General features: G+C 53.1%; 2 protein-coding genes across 3 annotated transcripts in view; one reads left to right on the forward strand and one right to left on the reverse strand.

The window, feature by feature from the left end:
- NUDC (nuclear distribution C, dynein complex regulator) overlaps nucleotides 1-6,704 on the reverse strand; it is a 170,024-nt gene extending 163,320 nt beyond the window's left edge. The window contains exon 1 of one of the 2 annotated variants that reach the window (XM_075335903.1): nucleotides 6,554-6,704. In XM_075335903.1, coding sequence (XP_075192018.1) covers nucleotides 6,554-6,631 — 78 coding nt within the window. In that variant the 5' untranslated portion in view covers nucleotides 6,632-6,704. Of the gene's footprint in view, nucleotides 1-316; nucleotides 401-6,553 lie in introns of those variants that run through there. The other variant, XM_075335904.1, reaches the window with a different exon arrangement.
- Nucleotides 6,705-7,031: 327 nt separating this feature from the next.
- The window catches only part of GPATCH3 (G-patch domain containing 3), a 147,599-nt gene continuing 141,169 nt past the window's right edge, over nucleotides 7,032-13,461 (forward strand). The window contains exon 1 of the mRNA XM_075335905.1: nucleotides 7,032-7,404. Coding sequence (XP_075192020.1) covers nucleotides 7,056-7,404 — 349 coding nt within the window. The 5' untranslated portion in view covers nucleotides 7,032-7,055. The remainder of the gene's footprint in view (nucleotides 7,405-13,461) is intronic.

Raw genomic sequence — 13,461 nt, forward strand, 5'->3', positions numbered from 1 at the left:
CGCGCTCTACTGTTATAGCTAAAAATGTTAACGTTATGGGGCCCCCACCAGATTTTCTGCCCAGGGGCCCCCACCAACCTTAATCCGGCCCTGTATAATATATCTAAAACCCCTATCCTCCCTTGTGATACATACACAGCAGTGTCAGTGTGCACTGTGCGTGGCTAGGTCTGTTAAAGGGGTGGTTCACCCATATTTTTTATTGTCTAGATCGATATTATATTGAGAAACAATGTTTCTCTCAAATACCTTGTGTTGGCAATAGTGCCTGTGAGAGGCGCAATTGCAGACCGCTGTTCCCCGTCCAGTGACGTACCCGTCCAATGCTGCCACGTCACATCCATGCGGCCGGCTGCGTTCTGAGCCCATCTTCTCCCTGCTCCACCTCCTCCTCCCTCACAGCACATCTCTTGCTTGCAGCGTTCTGCGAGGAGGGAGGAGGGAGGGGGGAGCATGAGACTCGCCGTGCTGTGCTAGGAGGGAGGAGGAGGGGGGAGCAAATGGGCTGTGACAGCAGTGAAACACCGCTCACAGCTCAGAGTCTGGAAGACTGTAGCCGGCCGCACGGATGTGACGTGTAAGGCTACTTTCACACATCAGTTTTTTGCCATCAGGTTCAATCCGGAAAAAAACGGGTAAAACGGATCCGGTACCGCATCCGTTTTTTCCCCATAGACTTGCATTGGTACCGGATTGTACCGGATGGCTTTGCGTTGCATCCGTTTTTTTCCGGATGCGGCAAAATTAGTTAAAGCGGCGGCCGGAGGCAACGTAGCTTGCAACGTTTTTTTGTCCGGCAAAAAAAACGCATCGCGCCGGATCCGGCGCGATACGGCGTGTTTTACAATAGAAGCCTATGGACGCCGGATCCGGCGTAATGCGGTAAAAAACGGATGCGGCCGCCGGATCCGTTTTTCTAAACTGAGCATGCTCCAATGTAATTAACAAAACGGATCCAGCCAAAAAACGGACGAAAAGGATGCAAAAACGGATGCAAACCGTATCCACCGGATCCGTTTTTTAACGGATCCGGCATAACGGATCCGTTAAAAAACGGATCCGGTGGATACGGTTTTCACTTTTTTTTCAGGATCCGTTGGATCAGGAAAAAAAAGGACTGTGCCTGAATACAGAAAACTGATGTGTGAAAGTAGCCTAAAGCATTGGACGGGTACGTCACTGGACGGGGAGCAGCGGTCTGCAATAGCGCCTCTCACAGGCACTATTGACAACACAAGGTATTTGAGAGAAACATTATTTCTCAATATAATATCGATCTAGACAATAAAAAATATGGGTGAACCACCCCTTTAAAGTGATGCCAAGTGATCACATGCTCGAGGAAGAGCTGGACAGAGACAAGCGGGGTAGGTGAGTGCGGCTGCTGCCGGCTTCCCCATGTTATTACCTTCAATGTGTGTATATATATGATGTATATATCTATGTATGTCAGTGTAGATGACTGTGTATAGATTTGTCTGTTTATATGTATTTTAGGGAATTTGTGTTCAAATATGTACTGTATATGTGCGTATGCCTGTACCCATTATCAGGACTCACTGTGTCCTGGAGGCAGCGGGTCCTGACCTGCGGGGCTGCACGTCTCCTCCGCAGGAGACCACAGCTGCCTGTGCCCACGATCAGGACTCGCTGTGTCCTGGAGGCAGCGGGTCCTGACCTGCGGGGCTGCACGTCTCCTCCGCAGGAGAACGCAGCTGCCTGTGCCCACGATCAGCGTTCAGTGCGCTGCGGTCTCCTGCTGTGTTCTCCCTATGGAGGACGCATGCAACTGCAGCAAACAATTGATATGCTGCAGTCTGGAAAGATGGAAAGACGCTCCGCAGGTCAATGTTTGCTACAGAAAAAATAAGCACAATGGGCAGGAGATTTCTAGAAATCCATCCACTGTGCTTGTACTGTACAATGCAGCGTTTTGGACACAGCAAAAACATGCTACATTCAAAATGCTGCAAACACTAATCGTGGGCACGCAGCCTTAAACAATGTCATCAAAAGTGCTGAAAAGGATTGGATGTGGGCGTGACAGATCGCAAAATGGGTGTGGTTAGGGGCGTGGCTTAAAATTGTGCAGCGCGCATAGCGCGCCGCATACTTTGTCCCTCTTTCTCATCTTTAAATGTTGGGAGGTATGCTATAACGCATGTGAACGCTTGTTGACGCACGTCCATTGCAAATGCATTAAAATGAAAACGCATTTGCACTGGATCCGTTTCTGCGTTAAAAAAACGTTCACGACGCATGTTAAAAAAAAGTAGCGTGAAAGCAGCCTTAGGCTGCTTTCACACTACGTCTTTTTAACATGCGTCCTGAACGTTTTTTTAACGCAGAAACGGATCCAGTGCAAATGCGTTTTCATTTCAATGCATTTGCAATGGACTCGCGTTAACATGCGTTCACCTGCGTTTGCGTGCGTTATAGTGAGGATCCAGCGACTTGCAGTTTTTTAACATCTTTCAAAAACGCTACTTGAAGCGTTTTTGAGCTGCGTCTAACTTCTGCAAATTGCTGGATCCTGACTAAACAGCACGCAAACGCATGTGAACGCTGGCATGCTGATAGGCAGGATCCTGCTTGCTCTACTGAGCATGCCCAGAAACCAGCCTGTCTCTCCCCCTCCCTCTCCCCCACCTGAGAGCTGCGGACACTCGTAACCAAGGTAAACATCGGGTAACCACTTATCTTAGTTACCCGATGTTTACGTTGGTAACGTGTGCAGGGAGCCCGGCTCCTAGCAGCTGCAGACGCTTGTAACCAAAGTAAATATCGGGTATCCAAGCAAGTATACCCGATGTTTACCTTGGTTACGAGCCTCGCAGCTGTCAGATGCCGGCTCCCAGTCTGGCACGTTTAGTTCCACTCACTCCCGATCACATGACTCCAATGCCCGCCCCTAAACATCCAGTGACAGGATCCTGCAAAGTAAGGCTGCTTTCACACATCCGGCTTTTGCAATGCGGCACAATCCGGCACTTTGCAGGAAAACCGCAACCGGTTTTTTTTTGCTGCCGGTTGCGTTTTTCCTGCATAGACTTTAATTAGTGCCGCATTGTGCCGCATGGGCTTGCGTTCGGTCCGGTTTTTGACGCATGCGGCAGATTTAGCCGATGCGGTGGCTGGATGGAACGTTCCCTGGCACGTTTTTTGCTCCGGCAAAAAAAAAACCGCATCGCGCCGCATCCGGCCGATGCGGCGCTTTTCCCAATGCATCCCTATGGATGCCGGATGCGGCAAAAACCGCATCCGGCCGCCGCATGCGGTTTTTGCCACTGCGCATGCTCAGTAGCATGCCGCAAGCGGCAAAAACCAGACCGGCCGCATGTAAAAAACGTATGCAAAGGATGCGGTGTTTTCACCGCATCCGTTGCATAGGCTTCACAGCCGGATTGAGCCGCACTGCTCAAACCGGATGTGTGAAAGCAGCCTAAGGCTATGTGCGCACTTACCGGATTTTGCCGCGCATTTTCCGCGGATTTGCTGCATGTTTCGCTGCAGAAAATGTTCATAACATCTCTGCAGTGAATCACCAGCAAATCCTATGGAGAAAAAAATTCCTGTGCGCACTGGGCGGAATTTGACAGCTGCATGTTTTGCTGCGGGAATCCCGCAGCAAAAACAAGTGCATGTCACTTCTTTTCCGCACATCGCTGCGGGATTTCACTCCATTGACTCAATGTTAATCATGAAATCCCGCAGGGAATAACGCAGGCAGCAAATTCTGTGCGGTTCACTGCGTTTTCCTGCGTTATTCCCTGCGGTATTTCGCGGTTTACCTCCGGTAATGTGCATCGCCTGTCTGCGGTTTTGCAGGGAAGTGATGTCATTACAGGAAGAGGAAGCCGTGCAGAGAATAAACACACACAGATCACACACACAGACATCACAGACATAGATCACAGACACAGACACATAGAACACATATAGAAAGAAAACGGAAATATAGAAAACAAAGAACGTGGGCTCCGCTGCATATTTACCTTCCAGCCGAGGTAAGCACACAGAGGCGGCCCGGTATTCTCAGGCTGGGGAGGGAGAGGGGCAGGGATAATGTCCCCTGCCTCACTCCCGCAGCCGAGAATATCAGCCGCAGCTGCCCCGGCACTGTTGCATGCATTATGCGACAATACCGGCGTGTCCTCGGCTCTTCTTGCCACTGTGTAGCAGTGGTGGCAAGATAATACAAGGGGTTAATGGTGATGGGGGACCACCGCCATTAACCCCAGGCTTGATCATGGCAGCGTCTATGTGACAGCTGACATGATCAACCCGTAAGTAAAGTGAAAAAAACAGACACCGAAAAATCCTTTATTTTAAATAAAACCAACAAGCCTCGTTCACCATTTTATTAACCCCTCCCAAACAAAGCTCCGGCGTAATCCATAGGTCCGACATAATCCACAGCTCCGGCTCCGGCGTCCTGCACTGCTGACATCCAGCCGCGACTGTCACAGACACTGCTGAATGAAAGCAGCAGACAGCAGAGGTAATTACCGGTCATTTCCCACGGCCGGTAATGTGAACTCACTGCCGACCATGGGAAATGCAGCGATCTGTCATCTATCTATCCTTCTATCTATCCCTCTATCTATTCTTCTGTCTATCTACTATCTCAGAATTAAATGACTTTTTTTTTTCAATGTGCTTTATTGCATTGAATGCAATAAAGCACATCCCAACCCGCACGCGGCAAAACCGCGGCAATACCGCGAATAATACCGCAGTAAAACCGCGCCAAACCGCATGCGGTTTTCGGGTGCGGTTTCCCGCGGGTGCGGTAATCTTTGAGAGGATGCGGAATTTTCACAAGAAAATTCCATTTCCCAGTGCGCACAGAGCCTAAGGCTCTGTGCGCACTGGGAAGTGGAATTTTCTTGAGAAAATTCCGCATGCCCTCAAAGATTACCGCACCCGCGGTAAAAAACCGCGGGAAACCGCACCCGAAAACCGCATGCGGTTTGCCGCGGTTTGACCGCAGTATTATTCGCGGTATTGCCGCGTGCGGGTTGGGATGTGCTTTATTGCATTCAATGCAATAAAGCACATTGAAGAAAAAAAAAAAAAAAAAAAAGTCATTTAATTCTGAGAGTAGATAGACAGAAGAATAGATAGAGGGATAGATAGATAGACAGAGGGATAGATAGATAGATGACAGATCGCTGCATTTCCCACGGTCGGCAGTGAGTTCACATTACCGGCCGTGGGAAATGACCGGTAATTACCTCTGCTGCTTTCATTCAGCCTGTGTCTGTGACAGTCGCGGCTGGATGGAAGCAGCGCTGGACGTCGGACCTGGATTACGCCGGAGCTTTGTTTGGGGGGGGTTAATAAAGCCACTGCTACACGGTGGCAAGAAGAGCCGAGGACACGCCGGTATTGTCGCATATTGCATGCGACAGTGCCGGGGCAGCTGCGGCTGATATTCTCGGCTGCGGGAGTGAGGCAGGGGACATTATCCCTGCCCCTCTCCCTCCCCAGCCTGAGAATACCGGGCCGCCGCTGTGTGCTTACCTCGGCTGGACGGTAAATATGCAGCGGAGCCCACGTTCTTTTTTTTCTATATTTCCGTTTTCTTTCTATGTGTGTTCTATGTGTCTGTGTCTATGTGATCTATGTGTCTGTGTCTGTGTGTTCTGTGTCTGTGATGTGTGTGTGTTTACTCTCTGCTTTGCTTCCTCTTCCTGTAATGACATCACTTCCCTGCAAAACCGCAGACAAGCGATGTACATTACCGGAGGTAAACCGCGAAATACCGCAGGGAATAACGCAGGAAAACGCAGTGAACCGCACAGAATTTGCTGCCTGTGTTATTCCCTGCGGGATTTCTTGATTAACATTGAGTCAATGGAGTAAAATCCCGCAGCGATGTGCGGAAAAGAAGTGACATGCACTTGTTTTTGCTGCGGGATTCCCGCAGCAAAACATGCAGCTGTCAAATTCCGCATAGTGCGCACAGCATTTTTTTTCTCCATAGGATTTGCTGGTGATTCACTGCAGAGATGTTATGAACATTTTCTGCAGCGAAACATGCAGCAAATCCGCGGAAAATCCGCGGCAAAATCCGGTAAGTGCGCACATAGCCTAACACATGCGTTTGCATGCGTTTTTTGCTGCAAAAGCAGGATCCGCTTTTGCAGCAAAAAAACGTTCAGGACGCATGTTAAAAAGACGTAGTGTGAATTAGTTATAATCAGTGTGTGAAGTGCATAAGTGACGGGTAAAGGAGTAAGTGGGGGAAGGTTGTTTAGCGTTAACAGCGGGCCACAGGGCGCGAGTGACTGGGGTTAAGTGGTCGGCGGGTTAAAGGGCGCGAGTGACTGGGGTTGATGTGTCAGCGGGTTAAAGGGCGCGAGCAGGAACATGACAAGTGTATTCCAGTTCTAACCTTGGAACTACTACTCCAGGCCAGCCACAATCTCTATCACCAGTGTGAGGCACTGCCATGCTGTGGATACCCAGTCCCGTCTGCACACTGCCCTACACTAAAATGTACCGGATGCGGTGTAAGAGCGAGTACTGGGGGAATCAAGCCGCTCACCTCCTGCACGCCCCCCTCATGCTGTTGAGCCATAGCCAGCAGCATTCCGTCAAAGCGCTCATCATCCGCAGCCGCCATCCTGCTCTGCTCAGCAGACGCCGCAATGTTTCCGTCCTGCAGAGATCAGCCAATCAGCGAGCAGGAGGCGCTACACAGCCCTATGGCGATCTAACCGAAACCAGGGGCGCTCTATACCAGGGTATAGGAAAAGTTGCAGAACGCGCTCTATGGTTCTAGGCCAGCCGGGATTTGTTATCTCTATGGGCTGTGCTGACCAATCAGACGCCAGCTCTTGAAAATTCCATGGTAAAAGTGTAGGAGCTTTGTATTGTATGCGTGTGTCACGTGCTCAGTCCGTCCAGAGTCTAAGTGAAAACCTATAGTTTTGTGAGATGATAAATGTAACTTTTTATGAGATTAGCACGTGATTAGATTCCATTAAAATGGTTGAACTTTATTGCGTTCCTAGCTAACATGGCGACAATTTCCTATCGTCCCCAAGATGGCGAATAGTCACATGACTATTTCTGGAAAGATGGCGGAAGCTAGTGGGCCTTTGGTGTTTTTAGTCAGTGGTATACCCCGCAGGTTTCGCGCTGCTGATTTGCGGCATTATTTTAGCCAGTTCACAGAAAGTGACGGCTTCGTATGTTTCCATTACCGCCACCGGCCGGAGCGGAGGGGATCGACGGCTGAGAGTGGCGCCACCTTCTGCTGCCCGGTCACCGCGAGGCCGCACAGGGCTGATGGCTTCCTGAGGATGTATCACGGCAAGCCATGGCTGGACCCAGGGGGGAATGCGGTGCCTGGGAGGTGTCTGCTCCACAGAGTGCGGGACAGTCCGGGCGACGGTGAGTAATCATGGAGAGACAGGAGAGGGTCGGTCCTGCTCCACAGAGTGCGGGACAGTCCTGGTGAGTGACCATGGAGAGACAGGATAGGGTCGGTCCTGCTCCACAGAGTGCTGGACAGTCCTGGTGAGGTTGAGTGATCATGGAGAGACAGGATAGGGTCGGTCCTGCTCCACAGAGTGCGGGACAGTCCTGGTGAGGTTGAGTGACCATGGAGAGACAGGATAGGGTCGGTCCTGCTCCACAGAGTGCGGGACAGTCCTGGTGAGGGTGAGTGATCATGGAGAGACAGGATAGGGTCGGTCCTGCTCCACAGAGTGCGGGACAGTCCTGGTGAGTGATCATGGAGAGACAGGATAGGGTCGGTCCTGCTCCACAGAGTGCGGGACAGTCCTGGTGAGTGATCATGGAGAGACAGGATAGGGTCGGTCCTGCTCCACAGAGTGCTGGACAGTCCTGGTGAGGTTGAGTGACCATGGAGAGACAGGATAGGGTCGGTCCTGCTCCACAGAGTGCGGGACAGTCCTGGTGAGTGATCATGGAGAGACAGGATAGGGTCGGTCCTGCTCCACAGAGTGCTGGACAGTCCTGGTGAGGTTGAGTGATCATGGAGAGACAGGATAGGGTCGGTCCTGCTCCACAGAGTGCGGGACAGTTCTGGTGAGGTTGAGTGATCATGGAGAGACAGGATAGGGTCGGTCCTGCTCCAGAGTGCTGGACAGTCCTGGTGAGGTTGAGTGACCATGGAGAGACAGGATAGGGTCGGTCTTGCTCCACAGAGTGCGTGACAGTCCTGGTGAGGGTGAGTGACCATGGAGAGACAGGATAGGGTCGGTCTTGCTCCACAGAGTGCGGGACAGTCCTGGTGAGTGACCATGGAGAGACAGGATAGGGTCGGTCCTGCTCCACAGAGTGCGGGACAGTCCTGGTGAGTGATCATGGAGAGACAGGATAGGGTCGGTCCTGCTCCACAGAGTGCTGGACAGTCCTGGTGAGGTTGAGTGATCATGGAGAGACAGGATAGGGTCGGTCTTGCTCCACAGAGTGCTGGACAGTCCTGGTGAGGTTGAGTGATCATGGAGAGACAGGATAGGGTCGGTCCTGCTCCACAGAGTGCGGGACAGTTCTGGTGAGGTTGAGTGACCATGGAGAGACAGGATAGGGTCGGTCCTGCTCCACAGAGTGCGGGACAGTCCTGGTGAGGGTGAGTGATCATGGAGAGACAGGATAGGGTCGGTCCTGCTCCACAGAGTGCGGGACAGTCCTGGTGAGTGATCATGGAGAGACAGGATAGAGTCGGTCCTGCTCCACAGAGTGCTGGACAGTCCTGGTGAGGTTGAGTGACCATGGAGAGACAGGATAGGGTCGGTCCTGCTCCACAGAGTGCGGGACAGTCCTGGTGAGGTTGAGTGACCATGGAGAGACAGGATAGGGTCGGTCCTGCTCCACAGAGTGCGGGACAGTCCTGGTGAGGTTGAGTGACCATGGAGAGACAGGATAGGGTCGGTCCTGCTCCACAGAGTGCGGGACAGTCCTGGTGAGGGTGAGTGATCATGGAGAGACAGGATAGGGTCGGTCCTGCTCCACAGAGTGCGGGACAGTCCTGGTGAGTGATCATGGAGAGACAGGATAGGGTCGGTCCTGCTCCACAGAGTGCTGGACAGTCCTGGTGAGGTTGAGTGACCATGGAGAGACAGGATAGGGTCGGTCCTGCTCCACAGAGTGCGGGACAGTCCTGGTGAGTGATCATGGAGAGACAGGATAGGGTCGGTCCTGCTCCACAGAGTGCTGGACAGTCCTGGTGAGGTTGAGTGATCATGGAGAGACAGGATAGGGTCGGTCCTGCTCCACAGAGTGCGGGACAGTTCTGGTGAGGTTGAGTGATCATGGAGAGACAGGATAGGGTCGGTCCTGCTCCAGAGTGCTGGACAGTCCTGGTGAGGTTGAGTGACCATGGAGAGACAGGATAGGGTCGGTCTTGCTCCACAGAGTGCGTGACAGTCCTGGTGAGGGTGAGTGACCATGGAGTGACAGGATAGGGTCGGTCTTGCTCCACAGAGTGCGGGACAGTCCTGGTGAGTGACCATGGAGAGACAGGATAGGGTCGGTCCTGCTCCACAGAGTGCGGGACAGTCCTGGTGAGTGATCATGGAGAGACAGGATAGGGTCGGTCCTGCTCCACAGAGTGCTGGACAGTCCTGGTGAGGTTGAGTGATCATGGAGAGACAGGATAGGGTCGGTCCTGCTCCACAGAGTGCGGGACAGTTCTGGTGAGGTTGAGTGATCATGGAGAGACAGGATAGGGTCGGTCCTGCTCCAGAGTGCTGGACAGTCCTGGTGAGGTTGAGTGACCATGGAGAGACAGGATAGGGTCGGTCTTGCTCCACAGAGTGCGTGACAGTCCTGGTGAGGGTGAGTGACCATGGAGAGACAGGATAGGGTCGGTCCTGCTCCACAGAGTGCGGGACAGTTCTGGTGAGGTTGAGTGATCATGGAGAGACAGGATAGGGTCGGTCCTGCTCCAGAGTGCTGGACAGTCCTGGTGAGGTTGAGTGACCATGGAGAGACAGGATAGGGTCGGTCTTGCTCCACAGAGTGCGGGACAGGCCTGGTGAGTGACCATGGAGAGACAGGATAGGGTCGGTCCTGCTCCACAGAGTGCGGGACAGCCCTGGTGAGGGTGAGTGATCATGGAGAGACAGGATAGGGTCGGTCCTGCTCCACAGAGTGCGGGACAGTCCTGGTGAGTGATCATGGAGAGACAGGATAGAGTCGGTCCTGCTCCACAGAGTGCTGGACAGTCCTGGTGAGGTTGAGTGACCATGGAGAGACAGGATAGGGTCGGTCCTGCTCCACAGAGTGCGGGACAGTCCTGGTGAGGTTGAGTGACCATGGAGAGACAGGATAGGGTCGGTCCTGCTCCACAGAGTGCGGGACAGTCCTGGTGAGGTTGAGTGACCATGGAGAGACAGGATAGGGTCGGTCCTGCTCCACAGAGTGCGGGACAGTCCTGGTGAGGGTGAGTGATCATGGAGAGACAGGATAGGGTCGGTCCTGCTCCACAGAGTGCGGGACAGTCCTGGTGAGTGATCATGGAGAGACAGGATAGGGTCGGTCCTGCTCCACAGAGTGCGGGACAGTTCTGGTGAGGTTGAGTGATCATGGAGAGACAGGATAGGGTCGGTCCTGCTCCAGAGTGCTGGACAGTCCTGGTGAGGTTGAGTGACCATGGAGAGACAGGATAGGGTCGGTCCTGCTCCACAGAGTGCGGGACAGTCCTGGTGAGTGACCATGGAGAGACAGGATAGGGTCGGTCCTGCTCCACAGAGTGCGTGACAGTCCTGGTGAGGTTGAGTGACCATGGAGAGACAGGATAGGGTTGGTCTTGCTCCACAGAGTGCGGGACAGCCCTGGTGAGGGTGAGTGACCATGGAGAGACAGGATAGGGTCGGTCTTGCTCCACAGAGTGCGGGACAGTCCTGCTGAGGGTGAGTGATCATGGAGAGACAGGATAGGGTCGGTCCTGCTCCACAGAGTGCGGGACAGTCCTGGTGAGTGACCATGGAGAGACAGGATAGGGTCGGTCTTGCTCCACAGAGTGTGGGACAGTCCTGGTGAGTGACCATGGAGAGACAGGATAGGGTCGGTCCTGCTCCACAGAGTGCGGGACAGCCCTGGTGAGGGTGAGTGACCATGGAGAGACAGGATAGGGTCGGTCCTGCTCCACAGAGTGCTGGACAGTCCTGGTGAGGTTGAGTGACCATGGAGAGACAGGATAGGGTCGGTCTTGCTCCACAGAGTGCGGGACAGTTCTGGTGAGGTTGAGTGACCATGGAGAGACAGGATAGGGTCGGTCCTGCTCCACAGAGTGCGGGACAGCCCTGGTGAGGGTGAGTGACCATGGAGAGACAGGATAGAGTCGGTCTTGCTCCACAGAGTGCGTGACAGCCCTGGTGAGGGTGAGTGACCATGGAGAGACAGGATAGGGTCGGTCCTGCTCCACAGAGTGCGGGACAGTTCTGGTGAGGTTGAGTGATCATGGAGAGACAGGAGAGGGTCGGTCCTGCTCCACAGAGTGCGGGACAGTCCTGGTGAGGTTGAGTGATCATGGAGGGACAGGATAGGGTCGGTGTCACAAACCACCGGGGGGTCACTCAGAAATCCCCCGCGCTGGCTACCAGTACGTCAGAATCGGGGGGTAACAAGTGGGGGTCACCCCTACTTTATACCTCCCGACCGACAGACAGAGCACGTGACGCGCTCTCTAGCGCCCCTCTTATAGTCAGGCCAATTATGGAATTGCCCGACAATAAGCAAGGAGGCCGCTATACTACTTATGCCGATTATTGAAGGGTCCCCGGTGAGAGTAAGGTATATATTCCCCCGACCTCCGCGGGCGGAATATATAATATCTTCCCGAATCTCACTGGCCTCCCCACAATAATCCTTGGCACAACTCGCTGCCACCAACCGCTTTACGGTAACTATTAGCCGAACACACAGACGTGGGATTCAAGATCGAGATAACAGAACAGCCCAAGATTAATTATATAATTTAATCAGCCTAAAGCACACTAGAAACTACAATATATACAATAGGGAATCTACAGAATATACATATGTCAGAGTACAGTTACAGATAAAGCATGGTTTACAACAGGTATGCAATTCAATCAGTTACCTTGTGCGTCTGGCCACAGGGGGGCGCTGTAGACCAGGTTTCCAGGAACTCTCTCACAGGTCTGTCCCAACCAGGCCCCCGAGCAGAAGAACGCTGGAAAATGGCCGAAGTAGGGTTATCAACCTGGGCAGATCCAGGTCCCCTCCTACCTTAGTGACCTCACAGGGAAGCACTGCCACTCCCCCTGCATGGATCAGAATTATCCAGCAAAGGGGATTTTGGCTATAACTTTGCCTGGGAGCGTCGTAGGCAGACGCCAATGCTCTCATTGTGACAGTTATGAATTTAGCTACAGAACGAGGGGACTCATGACCTGTCTGCCAGTTCCCCATTGGCTGATATCACGCCTGGGGCATTTCCCAATGTCCTGTTCCCATAAAAAGGGGGTGCCGGCATCGTCCACATGCGGAGACACCATTGTTATGGTTGCCATATTTATCGGAGATATGGCTTGCGAGATATGAACCATTTTTTACTGGAGTCGTTCTGTCTGCTAGTTCCATAGCCTTGCTAATGAGCTAGCAGCTCCTACTACAGGGTGACGGCAGGGAGTCATCCTGTATCCATTGTCCTAAAGCCACCTAATTTCCATATCACAGGACATGGCCATGGATTTGTTGCTAAACCAGTTGTGTGAAGGGAAGGGGGTAGTGACACCAGGAGAGGGCTTCCTGACATGACTTGAATGTCATGATTTATCGTCATATCTCCGGATTTACCTCACACCTCCCCCCTTTTGAGGGCGCTAGGGGGCAGCACACTCCGGTGTTCCCCCGTGCGCCCGTCCGCGACCTCTCCTTGTCGGGACAGCCCGTCTGCGTTACCGTGGTCACGGCCCCTTTTGTGGCGAATGGTGAAGTTGTATTGCTGGAGCGCAAGGCTCCATCGCAACAGTCGCCCATTCGTCCCAGAGACGGTGTGCAACCAGCTGAGGGGATTGTGGTCCGTCTCCACGATGAAGTGGCGCCCGTATAGATAGGGTTGCAGACGCTGCAGGGCCCACACTATGGCCAGGCACTCCTTCTCCATTGTAGAATAGGCCACTTCCCTTGGTAACAGCTTCCTGCTCAGGTACAAGACTGGGTGCTCTTGGCTCGCAGAGTCCACCTGGCTGAGCACCGCACCGAGGCCGAAGTCACTGGCGTCGGTCTGTACTACAAACGGCCGCGTGAAGTCGGCTGCCTGTAGCACGGGCGGGCTGGACAGGGCGTCCTTTAGGGCCCGGAAGGCTGTCTCGCAGTCCATTGTCCAATCGACTGCAGAGGGCAGCTTCTTCTTGGTGAGGTCCGTCAAGGGCTTTGCCAGGCTACTATAGCATGGAACAAACCTCCTATAGTACCCAGCGGTCCCCAAGAAGGACATCACCTGCTTCTTGG

This window comes from Anomaloglossus baeobatrachus, chromosome 2, assembly GCF_048569485.1.
Source record: "Anomaloglossus baeobatrachus isolate aAnoBae1 chromosome 2, aAnoBae1.hap1, whole genome shotgun sequence".
Taxonomy (NCBI): Eukaryota; Metazoa; Chordata; class Amphibia; order Anura; family Aromobatidae; genus Anomaloglossus; species Anomaloglossus baeobatrachus.